General features: G+C 38.9%; 1 protein-coding gene across 2 annotated transcripts in view; it reads right to left on the reverse strand.

Moving 5' to 3' along the window:
• Nucleotides 1-23640, reverse strand: part of SNX16 (sorting nexin 16) — a 37847-nt gene extending 14207 nt beyond the window's left edge. Inside the window, exons 1-6 of one of the 2 annotated variants that reach the window (XM_046642226.1) lie at nt 23460-23640; nt 21768-22011; nt 21541-21680; nt 16021-16107; nt 9033-9181; nt 69-138 (exon numbers count right to left, since the gene is read on the reverse strand). In XM_046642226.1, the coding sequence (XP_046498182.1) occupies nt 69-138; nt 9033-9181; nt 16021-16107; nt 21541-21680; nt 21768-21915 (594 nt within the window). In that variant the 5' untranslated portion in view covers nt 21916-22011; nt 23460-23640. Of the gene's footprint in view, nt 1-68; nt 139-9032; nt 9182-16020; nt 16108-21540; nt 22012-23459 lie in introns of both variants that reach the window. The other variant, XM_046642225.1, reaches the window with a different exon arrangement.
• Between the last annotated feature and the right edge of the window lie 990 nt (nt 23641-24630).

Here is a 24630-nt window from a genome sequence, read left to right on the forward strand (position 1 = left end):
GAAACAATGTAGTTATTGTACTCTATTATTTGTTCCTCTTTTCATGTGATATATGATACAGCACTTACCCTGCTTTCTTCTAGGCTATCAAATGGACCTGGAGGATCATCCAGACAAAGAAATTCTCTTACTGCAAGGCTTTTCAAAGAAAAAAAAAAAAAATTGGGGTGCAAATAAGTTTACATAAGATAGCAAAAAGCAAGTTATTTTGAAGCTATACAGCATTTTAAGCAAGTTGTTTCTGCTGATAAACCAAAATAAGTAAGCTGGTTTATGTGTTTTCATACAAGTAACCAAATACAAACATAAAATCTATAGAAGACACAAAGATTTTTAAGTTATTTTCTACGATATTGCGAACATGGAGATTGTGAACTCATGTTACATACAAATACAGGACATAAAACATAATTCAGAATAATGGTACAGGAGACCCAAATAATTGGTGAACAGACACTTTATCACTTTCAATGAGATATTAGTTTGAACAAGTCTAAAAAAGTCACTATCGTATGAAGAAATACAATTTTAACTTATACTTCGTTTCTTCCTCAGAAGATGCTTCTAAATTGAAAAGTACTTAGGTTGAAACAAGTTAAAGCTTTTCCTTGCAATCATGTTTATTATATTAGTTTACTTAGATATTTTCCCTAGAGAGTTCAAGAGAAAAAATTCTGACCATCCCGTTTCTGAACTGCCATAAATTTCAAAATAATTAAATAATATGGTATTGTTATATTTATACTTTCCAATTATCAGAAACAGGCTAAGTGGGTAGAAAACCAAACTTCCTTATTAGAAAAATACTCCCTTTTCTAAAAAGCAACTTCAGTAACATTTTTACATTCACAAATTACCCTAATTATAGGAATGCTGCTGCTAGGAAAGAAAAAGTGGGACAGCAATTTCTTTTTATACCTCTGGTTTATAGTATAAATGCAGCCCAAGATCATCAGTGATGTTGAAAATGTACCCAGCTGCAGGCACCTTTTTTTGGAGCGGCTATTCTGGTTCATTCTCCTTCCCTGAAAATCTTTATGATCTATGGCTCACTAGAATTCTACTCAAATGAAATTCAATGGATTTCCTAAGTTTTTTTCAATACAGTTCCAAGGTTATACTCCATGCCCTACTCTCTTTGCAGCATAAGAATGAAATTTAATTTAAAATTGGCTTTACAATGCTGATTTACAAAACACCTTTTCTGTGGTTCACTATGTTTCTTCTGTTTTGACAGGACTCAGTCAGTTGAGGAAGACACTCAACACTCTCATGCTTTATTCCCACTCCAGGAGAGGGACACATAAAAGTCTCCAGTACACAGCAGTGTTCGAGAAGACAATTTCTCTCTCAGAAATTCTGATCTCTTTTCATTTTCCTAGAAAAGGAAGCCCTCACCCCTGCTTAGAATCACTGACTAGAGAACTTTACTTAGATTTGATAAATATTTGACTGCCTATCTGTGCCACAGTTCTGCTCAGTGATGTTCTATATATATTATCCATGTATGATTCATAAATGAATCAAGTGAATTCAAATAAAACACAAATACCAGTCTGTATTATTGAATGGTTTATGGATTAAATTTAAGTCAATTTCTTTTTCTTTAAGATTGGCACCGGAGCCAACAACTGTTGCCAAATCTTTTTTTTTTTTTTTGCTTTTTCTCCCCAAACCTCTCCAGTACATAGTTGTACATTCTAGTTGTGGGCCCTCCTAGTTGTGGCATGTGCCGCCTCAGCCTGGCTTGATGAGCAGTGCCATGTCTGTGCCCAGGATCCGAACCGGTGAAACCCCAGGCGAAACCCTGGGCTGCCCAAGCAGAGCAAGAGAACTACTTGGCCTCGGGGCTGGCCCCGAGTCCATTTTTAAAATAAAGTGTTACTTTTTTTCTTCCTTACTTGTTCACTGATAGGTTTAACACAGTCCCCTTAACTGTCTTCTGTAGTCAATCTTTAATACCTTTGCTTCCATTTCATCACGATAATGACTAGGCAAGAAAAACATCAGGATAGGAGAGAAACCTCTCTGACTCAGAGAAGATCCAACAGTCTAGAGTAAAAAGGTCAGGAAGACTGTATCTTTCTATTCCTTTCATTAACTAGAGTACCTTGTCAGTGTGTTTGGGGAAACTCCGTTTTAAAATTGGGATCAGTTGCTGACTTAACTTGCCTGAAGACGAGCAGACCACAGATGGTATCCTTCAGCATCGTTTTTATTATCAAAGCAAATGTGTCCTATAACTTAAACTCTTCCTTTGATTCTCTTCAAAGTTTTCTTTAAAAAGGTTTTACTGTATTTTCAAACTTAAAAGATTTCATCCAGTGAACTTTCACCATCTATTTACTATTTTGCTCCTTTCTTTCTTTCACAGGTATGTATCTGTTTACATTTCATAATTCTTTAAAAGACCAGGTATTAAATAGGTAAGTGTACACTTTATCTCAAAACATATTTTAAATGGGAAAAAATCCCCTAAAACTAAGTAAAAAGTGTACTAAAAATCCTAGATATCACTTCTGTCAAAATGAAATTATGCACAAAAAGTCACTGCAAGAAACTATTACCGAGGGATTTAGATAGAAATGTTACATCAGTTAATATTTCTCTTCAGAATTCTCCCCAGTTAAAACAACAAAGATTAACAGTGAATACAAGCCTGGGGAGAAGGGCAGAGGCAGGCATGACAGCTGAGGCCACGGGCAGGAGGGACAGGTCGGGCAGCAGGCGGTGAGGCCCGGCCGTGGGGCCCGGGTTAGACCGTCGGCACCTCTCCCCCGTTACTCTTAGCACACTGTGTCTCCACCTTCAGTCTGATTCCTTCTAATCCAGAACACTTCAAAAAACATGTTTTATGTCAAATCCAGTTTAAAACCCATCTATGCCTCCTCTAGCAAGGGGGAACAAAGCCCAGATCTTGGCGTTGGCATAAAGCACCTGCCCACATCAAGTTTTAACTGCCTTTCTTATCCGAAATTCAGAAACGGTCATCCTCATTTCTCTCCTGCTGCTCCAGGCTTCCAGGCCTCTCCTCACACTGGCTGCTGTTATCCTGGCCCATCCCTGCCACCTTTACCTGGCATTCTCAACCTTAGTCCTCAGGACTCAGCTCATCCATCACCTCCTCATGGAGTCTTCTCTGACTAGATCCCGTCCCCATCCTCTCCTAGTTCAGTATTCTCAGTGTGTCACCACAGCACCTGGAAAAGATCCCTCTCACAGGGTTTATTAGCCTGTATTATTAGTACTGTCTGTTTATGAAGCAGTCTGCTTCACCGGCAGTAGAGGACAGGTTCTGGGACTGTGCAGACTGTGTCGGAAGCAATTAGCACAGCAGAGAATAAGCATTCAACAAATAATTAATTTACTTGTAAGAGCGAAGCAATTAGAAAAAATTAATAAAACTATTAAGGCCATCAGAACAAACTTCTCTCCACTGTTGTAGATAAATACTACAGTACAATTCTCAAATTTGAGGTGGATTTTAGTTTTTAATAGATACTCCAGCTTTCACAAGAAAGTAAGCCTAGGACAGCAAGAAGTAAGACCAAAAGTCTGAAGAGTTAAAAGAAAGTTAGAACCTGGCTCTTTCTGATGGTACAGCTTCAAGATTCATAAAGAAGCACAACAAAAACAATAAGATATGAAAAATTCAGAGCTGAAAGGGAATTTTCAGAGAACATTTACCCCATTACCTAATTTTCCAATTGAAGACTGGTCAAACTCAGTTAAGCTTATTTCACTACGAAGCCCAGAAAACTCAATTTTGTATAAGGTCTCCAAAACCCAATTTAATTAAGTAAGGGTTTACATGTATCTGAATACAAAATGTTTGGCTTTATTGCCTTTTTAAAAACTGTCCATAACTGAATTTCTACCAAACTTTTTGTGGTAAAAATCATCCAACCAACCTTAGCAATAACGTGTTGATTCTCATGAGGTACTATTACACTAGTGCAAGTATAACTGAATTCTTGTCTCATTTTATAAAAATACTAAGACTAACCCAACTTCTCTTGATAGTATCTTTACACAGAAAAACAACTTAACTATATTAACAACAAAATTTCCTGTGAGAAGACAGTTCAGGTTGAAAATGTCTAAAAAATAGTTTAAGTATTCTGTTCAAGAATTATAGAATTACTGAACTTTACAACTAGGAGAGACCCAAGAAGTCACCTACCCACCACAGCCCATTTAGTAACTCCCTCTTTGATGCCACTGAGAGTCATCCAGCCTTTTCAAATACTGAAGGTAAAGAGGAACTCCCTTTCTCAAAAGGCAGAACACTTTCATGCTACATATCATTTGATTAATCCTTCTCCCCATCACAATCTTTAAAGCATGTGAAGATGTTTATCATATTCCCCAAGTACTTTTTCCCTTTAAAGGGTAAATATTCTAATTTCTTTCAGTTGTTCCCTCATGCAAATGCTTGGATACTATTTTTTTTTTTTTTTTTTTTAACTATGAACTGCTGCTAATCTAGATCCATTCTAAACTTTTTTTTCCCACAGATGTAGAATTTAAAACACTGAATTTTGGCACTGAAGCCCTTATAGATGAACGGCACTATGATGAAAAAACATATAATTTTAACCCGTGTATCTTACGAGAATTAAAACGGAGGAAAAATTTGGTACATCAGGACATAAGACCAGTACTTCTGAAAATAGAGAATAGGAAAATATCTGCTGTGCTGATCAAATGATGTAACAATTTCCAAGTGGCACAAGACAGCATAAAACAATAAACAGCCTTGTTTTACCTATAACAGATTGTGCAATCTAAGACTCTCCCCCTTCATCCATCTTCACACATCTTTCACCTCGACAAACTGAGTTACACACTGTGCCTGGTCTGAGAGCTGGGCCTTCCTGCTTCTGCATTTTGATAAAATATTCCCTCTCATCTGGAAAGCTCCTCTTCACCTTCTCTTTATCAGTCTAAATAGCATTGATTCCTTAAAAACCAGCTCCAATGTCACCCCGTAGGAGGCCCCCTCTAACTCTCCCTTCCTCCTCTGAAAGAGGTCTAACTCTACCCATTGCAGTTTTCTCGGGTGCTTCTTTCTCCTATTCAGTTGTCTTGAATAAAACATTAGCATCTACCACACCCGTGTGGCTGCAATACCTTATGTATAGTAAGACCTAAATAAATACTTATGGAACAAAAATCAATAACTCCTTTTATCATGAAAATATTAATGTTTTTATGTTTTCTTACTTTGTATTTTCTAAATGCATCTGAAAATAATATTGTGTTAAAACATTCAAACCAACAATCCTAATACCCTTTCAGTTGTCCTCTTCCACTCGTGCTTTGTTAGAGTTAGAGAAGTTACAATATTAAGAGCTGCCAGTTGTGCAACGGCAAGCTCCTAGACAACACGAGGGGTAAGAAATAACTGTGCTGTGAGATACTAAGAATATCAAAAAGGAAATGAAAGACGATACTGAAAAGGAAAATGAAAGAACTGTATGAAGAACTAATAGCAAATTCTTATTTGGCTGTACAAAGATAGTAATTTTTCTATGCTGCCATTCCAACTGTAAGAGGATGCTAAGAGGTGTACCAACAGGTACTGTACAACTAACTGATGTTTTAAGTAGTGGTTCTTCAATGTAGTTTTATGTTTTATAAAGAAGTATTGGGATTCTGTTTTTTCTCCTTTTCTCTCTTAGGAAAAATTCATAAACAGCTGTTTGGCAACCTCAGACTTCCTAGATATCTCCTAATTATTTGTTTCTGACTCATATTCATCTTCTTCCCCATAATCTTAATCTGGCCTTCAAGGCTGTCAAATCCTACTTCCTGCTTCCAGAATTGCTCGATCACTGCAAAAAGGACTGACGGTTCCTTTTCTGTGTTCCTGCTACTTTTATAATCAGAATCATACCAAGAAGCATTTCATAAACTCTTACTTGGTTTAAACAGAATACTGATAGAATACTAATTTTCTTCAAATGAATTTTAAGACCAATGAGTATATCTTCTTCTTTCATACCGTTCTGAGCATGACACAGGGCAAACACTTAAGATAAAGATTAATAACTCTTCTCCCCACCACCCCTACACCGTGCTTTAAATAATAATTAAGAAACTTCTTAAATTGTGAAATAAAAAATGCTATGCATCACCCACAAAAAGACAGTGGGTGCCCTACGATAAACAAGGCATAAATACCTTATTTCGGCTTCAAGTTATCTTACAGCATTCCCTAAATGCCTGAGGACGTGACAGGACAAAAGTAGGTAGGTGAACACCGTGAGGCACACTAGATGCTTTCATGCCTGACTTCTGAGAACCATGAATGCTGCAGCAATGCCAAAGGAAACCTTCCCCGCCCTCTCCGGCCAAGAAATCTTTCTCTCCCTGAAACATCTATTTATGAACTGAGCAAGACCAAAGTATGCAGTTTTAGACATAACAAGATCTTGAATGTCCCTAGTAATGCCCACCTTAGAGATGGAGATCTATTATCAGGAATTTAAAAAAAAAAGAAAGATGCATCTCAACTAAGATAAACTTTCACTATTTAAAAAAATCAAGAAATCATAGAAAGAGTTTATTAATATGGTTCACATTAATATTTCATTTGGTAAAAACAGAGTATAGTCATTTATAGAATAAATCTGATTTTAAGTCACTAGAATATTTTCAATACAGAGACATAAAGGTTTTTGAATAAGGGACAAGAGAAAGGGGACAGGATGTAAAAGTCCTCTTTTATGGTATGGTATACAATACATTTTCTTCAAAGGCTTTCCCTATGATTTTAGGATTTGTTGGTTTTTATTCCTGTTTGCTGTGTCTGAATTAACACTAACCTTTTTTTGGGGGGGATGTAAAAAACACATACAAAAGTAGGGAGCACCCACGTTTCCACCACCTAGAAAACAGCTGCTAAGTTTTGTCATGTTTGCTTCAATCGCTTTTTCTTATCACTAGTACAACAGGAAACACCAACAGTTCTGCCATTCACTCAACAAGCACTTACTGAGCACGGCCTCCGTGTTGGCACTGTGCTAAGCGCTGCACCCCGACTGGGGAGACAGACAGCTACACGACCTACTATTATGTATGCACCTTGCAACCTAGTGGGAGAAACGCAATCAAATCATCACAGAAATAGTTACAAACTGAAATGCTAGAAATTAAAGTACCAACTAGCCATTCTTAGCAGGGATTCTGAGAGAATCAGACCCTAGTGACGAGGATTTCAGTGACCATTTTCTCAGTTCTCTTAAGATTGGTCTGTAGCTAGTATCACCCTAGAAGAAGAGAATTTAATTCACACATAGAATGGGTGTCATAGGCCTTAGGAGTTGACTCTCAGGACCAGTTGAGAAGGGCTGGTACTGCTACTGTGAGAAAGAGCTGAACTACTTTTTGGCGAAGGTAGTGGTGGGTGAGGGGGTGATCAGGAAAGCCAGTCACCTAAGGAAGTGAAGTTTTTATTGCAATCTGAAGGATATACAGGCATTATCTAGGTCAGGGCTGAGTGAGGTAGCATGAAACACTGCTTTTCCAGGGAACAGCATATCTGAAGGCACGAAGGGACAAAGGAGTGAGGTGATTTGGGAAAACTAAAAGACCAAAACAGCTGACATACAGAGAATGGGGGTGGGGAAGAATAATGAAACACGAAGCTGGAAAGACAGGCAGGTAGGCAGAGACCAGGAGGAACAACAAACTGATACAAAAGGTGACTATGGCTCCACAGGCTACAGAAACAAGAGCAGACGAGAAAGGTCGGTGGGAAAGCTTCTGAGGTAATTAAGGCGAGAAAATTGCTTAGACTAGAGGGGTGATGGCAGGAACGGAAAAAAGCAGAGTTGAGTGGAATTTGAAACATACAGGAGGGATAAGGGTAGTGAAGGAGGTGTCAAGGACGACTCCCAGGTTTGGGGAGATGATACTGCTGAATACTGTGGAAAAGGTGTAGAAAGCAAGCTTTCCAGTCTGTTTTAGGTTTGAGGTCACTTTGAGATACCCGAAGGAGCTGTCAAGGACGCAAGTGCATACGTGAATGTAGAGTCGAGAGAAGGGTCTGGCCTGCAGCTCCTTTCGTAGCGGACAATGAGTGGGGATGGGCGGAGACCTCGAGCAGCTGTCAGGCTTAGGCAGCAGACGGTCAGAAGCAAGACGTCTATGCACAGCACGTGTGTGTTATGTATAACCTCAGGTGATATACACTAAAAAAGGCTGAGAAAAGAGGCTGAAGAAGTGAGATCGGATGGTTTTCTAATTGCTTTCCATCGTTATGTGGAAAACTACTAAAGATAGTTACAGATATAGGTATCTCTACAATACACTATTGCTGCCTTGTAAATGCTCTCTTTTCTCAAAATACTTCCAATTTACTCGATAATGTAAGTTCCAAAATTAGATACCCAGCTGACATCAAATCATAAAGCAATTTTCTGTAAATATATTCAGAAGCCAAAAAACCCATACAGATCCCTTCTCTCCCTGTTCAGTGGTTTTGGTACTTTTCACTTTATCCTCTAAGTAAATTAACTCAACTTTACAGTTTTCTTATTTTTGCATTACTTTGGAGAAATATAAAGAATACTACCCTTAAAATCACATAGTGTCATATTGACCATATTGATGTGGGCCGCTTTGTTTAAATGACTGCTAAAACACTAAATATTAAAATCAACTTCACACTTGGGTGGTTTAGTATATGGCACACTGAATTTTTACCTTTAGCTAACTTCTTAAAATTGTTAATACAAATCAAACGCCAAATAAATTCCTGACTGGAAAAAAGCAAGAAAATTCCATGGAGTGCTTTATTAGAGAGGAGAAGTAATTATAATCCTACCCTATATTTCTGTGCTTGAATAACTAGGGTCCTAGATTTATTTTTTTTCCTCCCCCCTACTTTATGTCCCCAAGTCCCCATGGTACATAGTTGTATATCTTAGTTGCAGGTCCTACTAGTTGTGTCATTAGATTTATTCTTTAGTTTAAACTAGTTGTTAGAATGCACTGATAACCTCTTACTTCAATTTGTTACATACCAGTTGGCAATGTCCTTGTGAGCTACTAAATTTTGAAGAAATGCTTGTAATCCTAATTGTCTATCTTCTAAAAAGTCGGCATTGTAATTATCTTTGAACCAGCGTTTTGGTGGAAGTGCTAGTCGAAAGCCTGGAAACATCTCTTTTAACTGAAAAAGAAGAAAAAAGAAAACACAGTGTTCAACTTAATTATATCACCTCTACAAAATCTATCCTGTTGACTAGGTAAAACTATTCATGAAATATGTTAAAATAAAAGAATTAAATTTAGCTAAGCTTTTTATGCCTTGATTCTTGATTTCTAGCAGTTGCATATACATAGAAGCCACAGTTGCTCCACATCTTTGCCAACACTCGGCATTGTCTGTTTAACCTTAGCCATTCCAGTAGATGCATGGTATATTTCATCGTGGCTTTAATTTGCATTTCTCTGTTGACAAATGACGTTAAATATCTTATATGCTTATTTGAATCTGCATACCTTCTTTGGTGAATTATCTATTCAAATCTTCTGACCTCTCCACTTTTTAAGGAAAAAACTGGGTTATTTGTCTTTTTATTATTATTTTGCGAGAATTCTTTACATATTCCAGACACAAGTCATTTGTCAGGTATATGTATGACAAATATTTTCTCCTAGGCTGTCACCTGACTTCATTTTAAGTCTTAATACAGCATAAGTTTTTAATTATAATGTTATCTAGTTCATCCATTTTTATCTTTTATGGTTTATCCTTTTTTTTAGATCCTAAGAAATCTGTGCTCACTCCAAGGTTACAAAGATATTCTTCCACGTTTTTTCCTGGACATTTATAGTTTTAGCTTATACATTTTAGTTTATGATCCATTTGGCATATCTGGCTTAAATTCTGCTTTCTTGGGCAAGACTTTTCCAATCTTCTAAGCTATATTAGATTTCCCTTTATATACTGGGTTCAAGTGACTATACCGGTGTAACACGTTACCTCAAAACCTAGTGGTATAAAAACGACCATTTATTAGGTCATGGACTCTGTGGGCTATCAACTCACACAGGGCACAGTGAGAATGGCTTATCTCTGTTCCACAATGAACTGGGACCTCAGCTGGAAGACCTGAAGGTGGGAGCCGGAATCATCTGAAGGTCAGTCCTGCATATGTATAGTAGATGATGCTGGCTGCTAGCTGAGACTTTTAGCTGGGGATGTCAGCCACAAGCCTAACATGGCCTCTTCACATGTCTTGGACTTTCTCTCAGTAAACAGGGTGGATTTCAAAGGAGAGCATCCCAAGAAAGCGAGGATGAAGCTGTCTACTTCTTATGATCCAGCCTGGTCACACAGCTTCATTTCCATTGTCCTCTATTGGGTGGAGAAGTCACAAGCCCACCCAGGTTCAAGGGGGAAGGGAAACAGACTCTGCCTCTTGACGGTCAGTGGCAAGATTCTGGAAGAGCAGAGGGGATTGGAAAAATTGCTGTGCACACTTTTAGAAAAGACAGCCTGCCACACAGTCTCAAATCAATTCACTTTTCAAATGTCATTTATCACAATGTACATAACATTTATTTAATTTTGGACTTTCCTACTAGACCTGTGATTCTAACCCTTGGCTGCACACTGGAATCGCCTAGGAACTTGAAAAGATATTAATTACTGTGTTCTGCCTCTGACAGATCTGGGTTTAATTAGTTGGGATATGGCCTGGGCACTGTAGTTTAAAAAAGGTTTCCAGGCAAGTCCAAAGTACAGCTAAGATTGAGAACTATTTTAGCACACTGCAACGATCATGCCTTATTCATAGGAGCATCCTCAATGTCCAGCACAGTGTCTGCTCCATCACAAGCAGTCAACAATCTCTCTTCAATAAATGGATGAGCGAAACGAAATCATGTACACACACATTTCTACACTTAAATATAAAACTAAATATCACAAGGTAAAAAAAAGGCTAGCAAAAGGGAAAAGTTCACAGGGTAAAATGCTAAGTAAAAATATAAAATATAACATTCTGTCTGTATTTCTATAAACATGTAAAGATAAAATAGACAAAAACTAGAGAGTAACTTGGACCACTGAAAACACTGATTTGATTTCAAGATGTAACTAGATACTTTTGGCCTTGGAGTTTTGTTATTTAATGTGTTTGCAATGAAAATAATAAAAGACATGAGGAGGAAAAAATGGTCTTTTATTAATTTTAAGCTTTAAATTTAAATAAAACATATGTCCAGATACATGGTTATGTTTTTCCTTTAAAAAATTATCCTCAGAAGAGGGGAGTGTCCCACAAATGAGTCCTCACAAAGTCTTCATTTTATGGGTACTTAGTCAATAACTTTATTTTGAACAAAGTACAATTTGGGGACTATCCATTAGCTTGCAATAACTTTTGTAAATGCTAATGTTCATATTTCATTAAATTAAAACATTAATACATTTCTTGGAAAAATGATCTCATAATAGGCATTTGCTGTTTCTATAAATAAGCTTTCAAAAAGGAATGCACGTTTTTCAGATTAAGATGGAGAATTGAGCACACTCATCTAATTCTGTCTTTCTGCAGCCCCACAAAAACTATAATGAAGAGAAAAATACATAAAACAATACATGAGAAGCTAAAATGCAGAGAGAAGAGTGGTAATTGACTCAGCAGAGGCAAGAAAACCCTACGTGTACGAAAATCTCCACCAAACGGACACTACAGAAACCATTTCAAACTTTTGCTCAGGAACTGGCAGCGAAAGGCAGGAGATTGGAAAACACTCCTCTGGACAGTTTGATCAAGCCAAGAAGAAGGACCTAAGATCCTGACGTCAGAAGTTCTCCAAGAGTGGCCAAAGCTTAAAGTCAATGGAGGCCTCATCCACGGAGTAAGAGATTCCAATGAGCTTTTAGCACCCACCTTCCAACCATGATCAGACAACCAAGAACTACTTAGTTACTCTTTAACATGGAAGACAAACAGAAAAAGCAACTCAGAGAAAAAGATAACACAAGGAGAACACATGAAAGAATAAAAATACAGATGAAAACTTATCACTAACACACTCAATGGATTAAGAGCAGATATCACATCCAGGAAATACTAAGATGACAAAAAATGGACACACTTACAGAATAAAAACATGCTTTTAGAAAGAAAGAAATAAGGAAATATCCTCCCAAATAGCAAAAAAGAAAAAGAGAATTAAAAAGGGGAGGCAAAGATAAGGAACCAGCTCAAAAGGTGTATTTTACAAAAGAAGTTACAGAAAGAGAGAACTGAGAACACAGAAGGGAGGAATTCATTAATAAAGCAATTCAGAAACATTTGTCTGAAGGACATGAGTTACCATATTAAACAAGACCACTGAGTGTCCAACAGAAGAAACGAAACCTACAAAAAACACTGTGAAATTTCGATTAATTCCACAGAAAAGGTTCAACAGACTTCTAAAGAAGAAAAAAACAGGTGTCCTACAAATGATCAGGAGGAAGAATGGCTTTGGGCTTCTCAACAGCAACACTCAACACTAAAAGCAAGATGACAATAGCTTAATGTCTTCAAAATTCTGAAAAAAATCCCAAAGACTCCAACCTAGAATTGTATACCTAGCCCAAATTTGAATCAAGTATGAGGACAGAAAAAGAGTATTTTTAGACACGCATGGATCTAAAAAATATCACCTATGTGATTTTCCTCAAGAAGCTACTGGGGAATTAGTTCCTCTAAAAGCAAAGAGTAATTCAAGAAAGAGGAAGATATGGGATAGAGGAAACATGACCCAACAAAGGAGAAAATAGACAAAATCTCCTGAAAGACAATCTTAGGACGCTACTTTGGAACTACATGATGAGATCAATCAGTGTAGGACAGCTCGGGACACTGTGGCCCAAGAGACAGGCAGGCTGAGGACGGCCACGGAATTTCTCTTTAATGGAGGGGCTGAGCCCTATGCCCTGCTGCCTGGAACTGAGACCAATTGCTCCACCTCACAGAAATGTTCAGTTTTAACCTACTTCTGCAACCTGGAAGTAGAAAACAGTGAGCTTTTAAGTAGAACACAGAGAAAAACCCACTTCTTGTGGCCATATTTCTGCAAACTATTCATCACTCAGCCTGCTCTATAACCCTGCCAGACACCTCAACGCTGATCAGCCCCATGTGTTCCAGAACTTGCTCATGACTTTGCACTCTGACTTCCTCAGAAGAGGCTCTTATAAGCTGAAGCCAGATTATAACCCAGGAGACTAAAAAAAAAGAGGAAGAAAAAAAAATCAGTGTTCTATACAAAATTTTCTCTTTATAGCCAGTTTATTTCAATTATGTTCAATAATTCTCATGTTGTCACTTGACTATTTTTTTCCCCACTACTATAGATAAGTGGGGAATATAAATTCCTTAAATTTAGGACCCATCCATGTAGTTTCTATGTAATCCCAAATTCCTAGAACAATGCTGAACTCAAACTACCCACTTCATAAACTCTTCATTATTGGTTTTATAAAATTAAAGATCCTAAGATTTTAACTTCATTTTTAACAATTATAAAAATAACTGCAATTTAACCTGTGTGCCCGCTGGTGTTTCACACATTTTGATTCTTGCCAGTAAAAGCAGGTAATGGGTGGAGCGCCTTCTGGTACCTAGAAAACTGATATAGACACTTAATAATTTTAAGTGCCCAACTTGGAGTACCATGGAGATAGTCACCAGATTTAAATTTAACTCCTACTATCATTTTTCTTCAAAAGCTTCAGCGTTCTCTAAATCTCAACTTGCCTAAGACAAGAAATATTTTAGCAATAAAGATAAATCTAGAGAGATAAAGGAAAGTAAACACTAAAAACAGTTGAGCCCTGAAAAGAAAAATAATAAATAACAGATTAAACAGCGCTAAATTGAAACCTAGAAATTAGTCTGCAGGAACAAAAATTATAATAATTTCATAAGAAAGCTAAGAAATCCACATAAGTATGTAGTAACTTCATGAATTACTTTGATTCTTCTTGTTTGTTTAATCATTAAAAAAACTCAACAGAAGTACAGAATTATAGGTTTTTAATTCATCAGTGTAACATAAAAACTCAGGAACAGTAAATGAAGTTCATATAATGGCAGAAACACACTAGAAATAATACTTTAAGTATTCTGGCATACTACAAAAAGGCATCTTAATATCACCTTAATAAAGGATAAAATAGTTTGCCATTCTATGTTTTACCTTTTCATTCAAACTGAGGTTTTCAGAATGCCAGAAACTTTTTGGCAGCCAGGCAGCTGCAAAGCCACATAAACGGGGTTTCCCACCAGCGAACATTGTTAAGAACATCCTGACTTTAGAAGTTCTGAGGAGTCCAGGAAGCAGGGGGGAGGGTGGCAGGCGGGAGAGGACAGGACCAGTGAAGTTTCCTCTACTGAACACCCGTCAAAATGAGGGAGTAATTTCCGGTCCAAGGTCATCTTACTTGGCGTCTCAGAAGCACATAAACCACTTGCTGCTTCTGGAAAAATGCTCTTTCCCTTGGGGTCTAAAATACCAACTCCCCCGACCTGCCTCATCTGATTTCCCTCTAGCTCTGGGCAGCTCAGCTCCTTTCTCTATTACATTCTCACTGCAATTTACTCAATTTCCTTATTGTTGGAAATGTAGGTTGATTCTAACTTTTAACTATTAAAAACAAATTAAAACACAAAGAAAACAACAATAAATAAAACATTCTGATAAACATCCTTAGAGCTGAATCTTGACCATATCCCTGATTTCTTATATAGGATAAATCCCAGAAATGTGATTACTGTCTCAAAATTACGCACAACTGTAGGGTGTCCTCTAGGAAGATTCCTATTTCCAACAATGAATAACGCCATTTAAATGTCTGTCAACTTGACAGGTGAAAAACAGTTTCTTAATTTTCTTTTCTTGGAGTTCCTGTGATAGTAAATGTTTTCCAAATTTACTGGTCATTTATATTTCTTCCGTGGATTTCCTTGTTCATATCATGTGTTGCATTTTATACTTTTGGGTTTATCTTTTTTGCTATTTATTTTTAAGGGTTCTTAATATACTGGCATTTATTATCATCTTCTGTTTCACATGTGCAGTATGCAGAATTCTAGATGGGCCCATGATCTTTGCCTCTGGGGTTGCTGCTGTCATTTTACGTTACACAGAAAAGGAATTTTGCAGGTATAATTAGGGTGACTATTCAATTGACCTTAAGATGGGGAGATTTTCTGGGTGAGCCTAATCTTATCACATGAGCCCTTTAAAAGTAGAGCTTTCTTCCTGGCTGGTGGCAGAAGAGAAAGTCAGAGAAATTCAAAGCATAGAAGGGTCTGACCCACTGTTGCTGGATTTGAAGACGGAGGGGCCACGTGCAAGGACCGGGAGCAGCCTCTACGAGCTAAGAACAACCTCTGGCTGACAACCAGCAAGGAGACAGGGGCCTTCATCTCACAACCACAAGAACCGGAGCTCTGCCAACCACCTGAATGAGCCTGCAGTTAACAGCCCAGTCAGCTAACAGCTTGATTTTGACTTCGTTTGGCGCTAAGCAGCAAACCCAGCCGAGCTCACCCAAACCACTAGGTAATGAACAGGTGCGTTTTAAGCCGCAAAGTGTGTGGTACTTTGTTATACAGCAACAGAAAACTAATACAATATGTTAAAAAACCTTTTTTTGTTCATTATTTTGTAGTCATATGATTTAGGGGCTGTCTTACATACATCTTTGTCAAACTCACAAGGTTATATTAATAATTACTTATATTTCTGTTAGGGATTTTAAGGTTTTCTCATTTTGACAGTAAAAATAATTTTTTATTTCCAAAAAAGAAATTTATTTGTAGAGATGGGACTTTAGGCTATTAAAGTGAGATGAAACGGTTAATTTTCTTAGGAACTAGCAAAGATTTAACTTCACTCAATTAACAAGGAAGAAACAACACAAATAGAACAGAAGCATCAGGAACAAAAAATAATTCAAATTTGGAAAGTCAGTTTGAGATCTATTAGAGTACTTACTTTATCATTAAGCCTGGAGAAATCAGTGTATCTCCTGAAAACCACCCAGCTCTCCTCCGGGGCTTTCTTTACTAGTATTTTATAGACCTATGCAGAGAGAGGAAGAAAGAATCAATAGGTATATGTGTGAAGATATTTAAAAATTCAAACCAAATATTTTTAAACCTTTTACTTGACAACCCAGATCATAATGATTACGTAAAAAGAATCAGAAATTATCTAGACCATCAAATGTACAAAATAATCAATGTAGGCTCCAAAGGCAAGATTTTTTCTTAAGAAAGATGACTATGACAAATGTGAGACAAAACATTTTTCTGGTGAACACTAATAACAAATAAACTCAGCTTCCAAGATATATTTTATGCCAACAGATTATAAAATTGATAAAATAATCAATCATGATTGAAAAAGCTAGGAAAAACAGCCACTCTTGTCCCATACTATCAATTTAACTTCTAAACTCAACAACTCTGAAGCAAAGTTTTCAAATAAATTTGATGTTATTTTAATCTTCAAGGCTGAAATACAAGCTAAAAAACAGCCATATTAGATAAAAGTTTACATTTCTATAGTTATGCACAATTATCTAGGCTATTGAATAGAAAAACTTGGTTGAAGCCAGTCAATATTTCAAAAAGCACATAATAAGAAAAAACTAGATTCTATTTTTCGTAAGTATAATATTAGAATTTATTATGAGGAAGTATTACTTATAAGAGAATCTCAGAAACTCTGTTAAATGCCTCCTGGTAGCTCTTGGTGCAGTTTTGGGCTAAGCTAAATACACGGCACATATGAAGTACTCAGTAACCGTGCGATGCCTGAAGCTTTCTTAAAAAGAGCGACTTTTTCCTTGAAGTCTGCTGAGCTGTAATTTTCATCTGTAGCTCTGGAGCTGCACCTGGGCCACAGGCGGCTGCTGAACACTTGAAACGTGACTAGTCCAAACTGACGAGATGTGAGTGTGAAAAACACACGAGGTTTCAAAGACTTAGAAAGAAAATGATGTAAAAATACTTCATTAAAATGGTTTTATAGTGATTACATGTTAAAATGATCATATTTTGGGTATATTAGGTTAAATATATTATTAAATACAATTTCATCTGTTTCTTTTTACTTTAACATGACTATTAGACAACTTTAAATTACAAATATGACTCACATTCACGGCTCACATTATGGTCCTACTGGATGCTCCAGAGACAACTCTATTTAGGGGCTGTAGATCATCCCACCATTCCACTTTTCTCCCTTACAAACTTCTCTTTCAGCTTTTAAGGGGAAGAATCAGAAGGGTCAAGGATGCATCCCTTAGCTTTGAAGTAAGATAGAAGTAATTTATCTTTGCAGCATATAAAGGTGAGGAAGATTACTTGGACACCCTTTCAAGTCTCCACAAAGTCCTGATAGCAAAGAGGATACAAAGGAAACATTCTTTGTAGGAGTTACTAATTCCAGCTGAAGGGATAAATGGGCCTCAGAACTCTTGAGTATGAATGAATGATGCGTGATAAAAGTCAACTTTACATGATAATTAGGTTATCTTCACATAATCCATATTGACTTTATTTTCCTATTTTAAAAAATGAGCCCTCCCTTCTCACTGAGCTACTCTCCACAGTGGCCTCTGAACACTCCTGTTTCTCTAGGGCAGACAGTAGGGACTTTTGCGTTTTCTCTCTTCTAGAAGGCGCTACCTACCACGTTTACCTAGTGCTCTCAACAAGAACTTAGTGCTGATTACTTCCTCCTCTCTAACAGCAGTTACTGTTTCTACTCTTCATTGGAAAATCAGTATACACTACAGTGGACTGTCTATGTTTCTATGTAGTTCTTGTTTTAGGATTTTTAAGTAGACTATAATATACACAGAAGCATACACTGAATTATAAAATACATATAGAAAAGTGCAAAAATCGTAAGTATACAGCTTAATGAATTTTCACAACAGAGACACATCTAGTAACTAGTCCCGAGACCAAGAAACAAAACATCACCAATTGAAGATGCCCGCCTCACGCCTCCTTCTCAATTCTGCTCACCACCCCTCTAGTCAGTTTCCATTTTTAAACACTTTTCAAAGACTTGCCATTCTCTATATTATAAGATCTCGCCAGTCAGTACTAACACTTTCTTCAGTTAAGAGAGCAATTCAAAGGAATAAGTTATTTTATAAACCTAAGACTCCCAAGCTTGTATCTCCAGCTCAGACCTCTGCTAAACTTATATATGTACACACATGATACATGCGTACACACTCACATGCACATACACACAAACACACCTGACATCTCCAGTCTGATGTCTAATGGACATCTCAAACACGGCACGTCCAAAAACACATCCGGATCTTCCCCTCAAAATCTGTCATCTAATTAAATGGCAACCCTATTCTTCTCATTGTTTAGGCCAAAAACTTTGGGATCATCTTTGATTTCTTTTTCTCCAACATCCAAGGCTCTACCTTTAAAATATATCCAGAATCTGATCACTTTTTAGGCTCTTTCCAACCACCCTAGCCCATGCCACCATCCCGTCCCCCATGGATTACTGCAGGAACGTAACTGCCTCCTGCTTCTGTTCTTCCCCACAAAACCAAGTCTCAACGCAGTAGCCAGAAAGAGCGTTTAAGAAAATTAAGTCAGATTATGGGACTGTCCCTTTTAAAACATTTTCAAAGATTCCCACCTCGTGCAGAGTGAAATCTAAAGGCCTTACACTGGTCTACATGCTCTACTTGATCTGGGGTCACATCCCTCGTCTTTACCTGTCATCTCAGTTCCGACATCTCTTCCCACTGCTTCTCCTGCTGTCAGCCACACGAGTTTTTGCAGTTGTCCCACCTGTCTGGAAAGCTCTCTCCCTCTCAGCGTTAACATCTTTTCTGTGGGGCCATGACTGACAATGCTATTTTAATTGCAATTCCAGTTTCAGGGAAACTCTCTCTCTTCTCTCTCTCATTTCTCTCTATAGCACTTATCACCATGTGACATATCAGCACTTTAAAAAATTTACTCATGAATCATTCATTCAAGTTGCTGTACCATTATTACCTGGAAGAGTGCCTGGTACATAACAAGTACTCAAAAATATTAAGTTAATGAATAAATGAGTATGACTAACTTCATATCTGTCATTTGCTTCTTTCCTCTTGAAAGACTTTACATGTATAACCCACTGCCTTACATTTCCCTACGAACTTGCATTTTCACACACATCACCTCAATGAACGCTCATTCCTTCCTAATGAAGGTAGGTCACCGTAAGGAAATGAACCAGCAGTTTATTATAATTTCCGAAATCACTCTCAACAAAGTCAGGTCCGTGCAGATCTCCCATCACATCATCAGTCTTATGACAATTTAACTCTAAGGACTGTTTCTTCATAAATTACCTCAAGAATTTTTTCTTGGAGGGCCTTCCGTACTGTAGCAAATTTACAACATGAAATGCTGAAGTAAAATAAAAACTTTACTTCAAGAAAATCCAAGAGAAAGAACAAACTATTTCAACTTATAAGTGAATTTAGTAAGGTTGCTGGATATATAAACATACATTCACATACAAGACCAAAATGAATAAACTAACAATGAACAAATAAAAGACAGAAAAAGAGATAGAGAACATCAAACAAGAGCCACACCTAGAAACAGATCTAACCAAAAGATGTACGACCTCTGCCCTGAAAACTACAAAACGTTATTAAAAGAAGTTAAGGACTTAAGTAAATGGATTAGGTTCATAGATTCAAAGATTGAACATTGTAAAGACGTCAGTTTGCCTTCGATTAGTCTATAGATTCAATACGTTCCTGATACAAAGGGCCAAGAACAGCCGGATGATCCTGAAAAAGAACAAAGGGAGAGTACTCAAGCTACCAGACACCAAGACCTATCACAAAGCTTCACTCATTAAGACAGTGTGGAATTGATAAAGGAGGGAAAAAGGAACACAGAAACAGATCCAGACATTTATGTTCGCCTGACTTATGACATAGGCAGTAGTGCAAATGCAGAAAATAAGTGGTCTTTTCAATAAAAACCTGATTACTTGATCCCATATGGAGGGAAAAAAAAATGTCTTGACCTTTACCTCACGCCATGGACAAAAATCAATTCCAGATGATTTACAGATTTAAATGCGAAAGGTTCAACAATAAAGTTTTTAGAAGAAAATACAGGACAACATCTTTGTAAACAGAGAGTAGGTAGATTTTAAAAACTGCTAAACATGAAAAAAATTAGTAAATTGGACTATATTAAGAACTTCTTTATCAAATGCATCATTAAGGGTAGTGAAAAGGCAAACCACAGAGAGATGATAGTCACAGTACACACTCTGAAAAAAGGACTTATGTCCAGAATGCATAGAAAACTATAAACCAAAGTGGAAAAGACTTCTCCAAAGGAAAATGAACAAAGGTCTTGAACAGACACTTCACAAAAGAGATTATCCAAATGGCCAAGAAGAGTCTTCAATCTAATTAGTCACTAAGAAAATGCAAATTAAAACCACAAAAGAGTGATATCACTCTACCAACCAGAATAGCTACATTGAGAAATGGAAAAATACCACGTGAGGAAGGTGTGGAGTAACAGTAACTCTCATACGTTGCTTAGAGGAGTATGAATTAGAACAACCACTCTGGTATGCTGTTGATCGGTGTCCTCTAAAGCTGGGCACGTGATGCGGCAATTTTTTTTTTCCTGCTTTTTCCCCCCAAATCCCCCCAGTACAAAGTTGTATATTCTAGTTATGGGTCCTTCTAGTTGTGGCATGTGGGATACTGCCTCAGCGTGGCCTGATGAGCCGTGTCATGTCCGTGCCCAGGATGTGAACCAGTGAAACCCTGGGCTGACAAAGCGAAGCGCGAGAACTTAACCACTCGGCCACAGGGCCAGCCCCCTGATGCGGCAACTTTACTCCTAGGCAGAACTCAAACAGAAATGCATACTTTTGTTTACTGAGTGACAAGGACAAAAAGCTTCTTAGCAGTAGCATTTCTAAGAGCCCCAAACTGGAAATTACCAAAATGCTCCTCAACAGAATAAATTGTAGTATATTCACATAAAGGAATCCTATCAGTAATAACGAGCTGCCTACAATTACACGCAAGATCAAGGATGAATCTTACAAACAATGCTAAAGAAAAGAGATCACACCCCAAAGAGTACCTACTCCATAATCCCATTTATGGAAAGTACAAAAATGGGCAAAATTAATCTAAACTATCAGGAGAGTGGGAAGTGGCTGACAGAGGGCACGGGGGGCTGGCTTTTAGCATGCTAGTAATGCTCTGTTACTTAATCTGTGTGCTACTTTCAGAGGTGTGTCTGCTTTGTGAAAATTCATTCAAGTAAAACAAAGCATGACAAAATTTAGAGGTAAAAACCATTTGAGTTTTATGTTCAAGAAATTACATGTAGTGGCTAACATTAATCAATTGAACACAGGTTTAGAACACAGGTTAGTCATTCTTTCACGTTCCACTGGTATCCAGAAGTCAACACTCACCGTAAATTTAGCTCTTTCTTCCATCACCTCATAACCCAGTATGGTAGGCGTAGAAGGTCTATCTTCCAAACTCCCTGTCTCAGGATTCTGTTCTTCACTTTCTCTTGGTCTGGTAGTATACTCAATGGAAGAATCTGCACCTGTAAATTTAGTCCTAATGAGGGGACTGCTACACACAGATGAAGTACTATCCGTTTGATCAGGTACACTTGTCTGTTTACAATTACCCATGTTTGAGTCTTCTAAATGGCCTTTGGAAGAGTTTGAGCTTGTTGAGATACTCCCAAAAGAAGAAGTTCTTTGGTTTCTGTTGGTTGTAAAACTGGAAGCAGAGTTCCCTATGGGCATAGGAACTGGGACATAAGGAGTTGCCATCTTCTTTCGGCCTTTGCAACACACCTGTGCACTGCTGAGTCCAAACCCTTAGAGAATAATGAATATGCAATCCATTATTTTCTTCTTAGGAATTCACTAAAAATGAGAAGAACATATGGAAAGATTAGTCTGTAATCCGGAGCATTATCCAAAAGAAAGCAAAACGTTCATATCCGTTTCTTTTAATTTTATAACACGCTATTATTTCATTTGGAAAGAAAACACACCCCAAAGTTCGTCCTTTAATCCCAAAATATCATTGCTAAGGACTCCTATTTGCAAGGTATAGAGAACAGAACTATCCCACACCCTTTTTCTTGACCCTCATATTACATGTTATCCCTTTTTTCCCCCTTTATTTCCTTGTGATGGATTTCTGCAACGTTCATTTTAACCTGATCTCATCTATATAAGAGGTGGAAAGAGAAGCGTGGTCCAGACGTTCCTCTGCTTATGGTCCTGACAGTACTACACAGAGTATGGGGAGGGAAGGGGAGAAAGTAAGGGAAGAAAGGGAGGAAAATTATTCACACACCACTTGATTTGATTACTGAAATGCTAAACAATTACTCAGAGTAATAACAGTGAACCAGCAGCTTAGAAACTACAAGGTAAATACCAACTGTTCTTAAAGTAACAGTTTATTAAACCCGGGATGAGACGTATTTGGAAAAAAACGATCAAATTAATCAAACAAAAACCCAATGAACAATAAACTTACACCCAACAAGATTAAATGACTCGAAGTTTGAACGTTCTTCTAGTTTTCCAGATCATCACTTATTCTGCTCTGCCACAAACTGGGGGCACTTAACAAACCTTCCTAACTCTTAATCTCTGTTGTCTACAGGACAAGTTCACCGGGCCTCAGAATAATTTCATAATAAAGAAGAAAAGGCCCTAAGCTGCTAAATGATAAACTAAGAAACTGTAATAACCACAGTCCAGCGACAGGACACACAACGGCTCTGCCTAGCCAACCACATCTACACGTCGCTACTCACTGACAGGGAAGGGAGGAAACGAAGCGCTCGGACTTGCAAAGATGCTGAACCAAGACTTTTAACCCAGCACGTGGCCCTGGGTACCTTTCCCCATCACCAAGGATTCGGGGACCTCGGGCTGCTGACTCGCCGCTCCCCCGGCCCGCCCGATGGCCCCCCGCAGAGGGGTAAGGAGAAGCCCGCCACCTCGACCTTCCCAGGCCCGCGGGAGCGCCCGGCCGCCCTCGTCCCGCGGGCCCGGCGGGGAGGTCGGCACGCACGGGCCCCGCGCGCACAGCGCCGCGCCGACGTCGGGGACGCGCGGGCTCGGGGGACGCACGTCGGTCCCGCTCCGGGGCAGCGCGCGCAGGTGCGGCGGCCGGAGGACCCGGCCCGAGTCCGAGCACGCGGGCTCCGGCGCCCCGGACGCGCGGCGGCTCGGCTTTGGAGGAGCGCCTGGCGCCCCCGCCCTCCCCGCCCGTGGAGCCCGCCGCCGCCGCCGGCCCGGGGCAGGTGTCACCGCACGAGCGCCCGGGACCGCGCCCGCCGCCCCGTCCCTACCTCAGCCCGCTCCGCGGCCGGAACAGGGCGCGTCCCCGTGACGCTAACTCCGACCTCCAGAGCCACAGCGCTTCATGCCCCGGCGGCCCCGACAGGCCTCCCGTGACCCGCCGCCCGCAAGCAGCCGCGCTCCGGCTCAGCCCGGCTCTGCCCGGGCAGCCGGGCCCAGCGTTCCGCGAGGCGGAGGGCGGGGCGGCCGGCCGCCTCGCCCGGAAGCGACGTCACGCCGAGGGCGCCCGCCCCCGCAGGCGCAGATTGGACTTTGCAGGACCTGGGCTGTTTGGCAGGTGGGTTGAATCCAGTTTTGTGGTAAGAATTCTACCTTCTGTGCCATAGCATTATTTTTATACGTTAACTTTTGAGAAATGGAGGCTAAAATACCTAGTATGCCAGACAGGTAATCAGAAGACTACAATTCCCAGGAGGAACTGCGGCCCTGATTAGTCCGGGCTCCTGCTTTGCATCATGGGACTTGTAGTTATTATCGGCTTGGGCCGGTTCTAATAGGTTGTAGATTGTTTTCCATAATTAGCAGCACTTTAATGGATGACAATCGATTTTAACAGTGGGAAGATAGAACACTGCGCTAAAGCCTTTTCGTCCTACATAATTCAGAAGTCCTTATTGGCAGAGAACTCCTGAAATTCTTTAGTGTTTTTTTCTTCCTTTTTTTTAATGATCTAGAGAGAAATTTTATCCTAAATAATACAGTATTAGGCTTGTTAGACTTGCGCATCTGAAGACCTATGAGGTTTTCTGGAAAGTCGTTCTTTGATAGTCAAATACCAAAATTCAGACCAATCTACAGGCCTGTTTATCATTAGAATTGTGCAATTTGGTTTAAGGATCGTTCCATGATTTTAAGGCTTTGGAATGTTCCCAAGACTGGGAAAACTGACAGTTGTAATTTCAAAATGAACATAGAAAGAGAATCTGGCTTATAGCATAATAATGGTCTGGGGTTGATAATATTGCCCTTCCACTGTGAATGAGACATAAAAAGCAAATTCCATAGAAATAGTGGACTAAAACGTGCCGTAGTTTTCAGGATACACTTGGCAGTCTTGGCCCTGAGGTGGCGTTATATCCATGAGTTCTGTGAGACAATCCGGGCACAGAGAGAAAAGAAAAGAAAAAAATGAGCCTTGGAATCTTTCCCTCGCTTGTGGAC

Source organism: Equus quagga, chromosome 16 (genome assembly GCF_021613505.1).
Source record: "Equus quagga isolate Etosha38 chromosome 16, UCLA_HA_Equagga_1.0, whole genome shotgun sequence".
Lineage (NCBI taxonomy): Eukaryota > Metazoa > Chordata > Mammalia > Perissodactyla > Equidae > Equus > Equus quagga.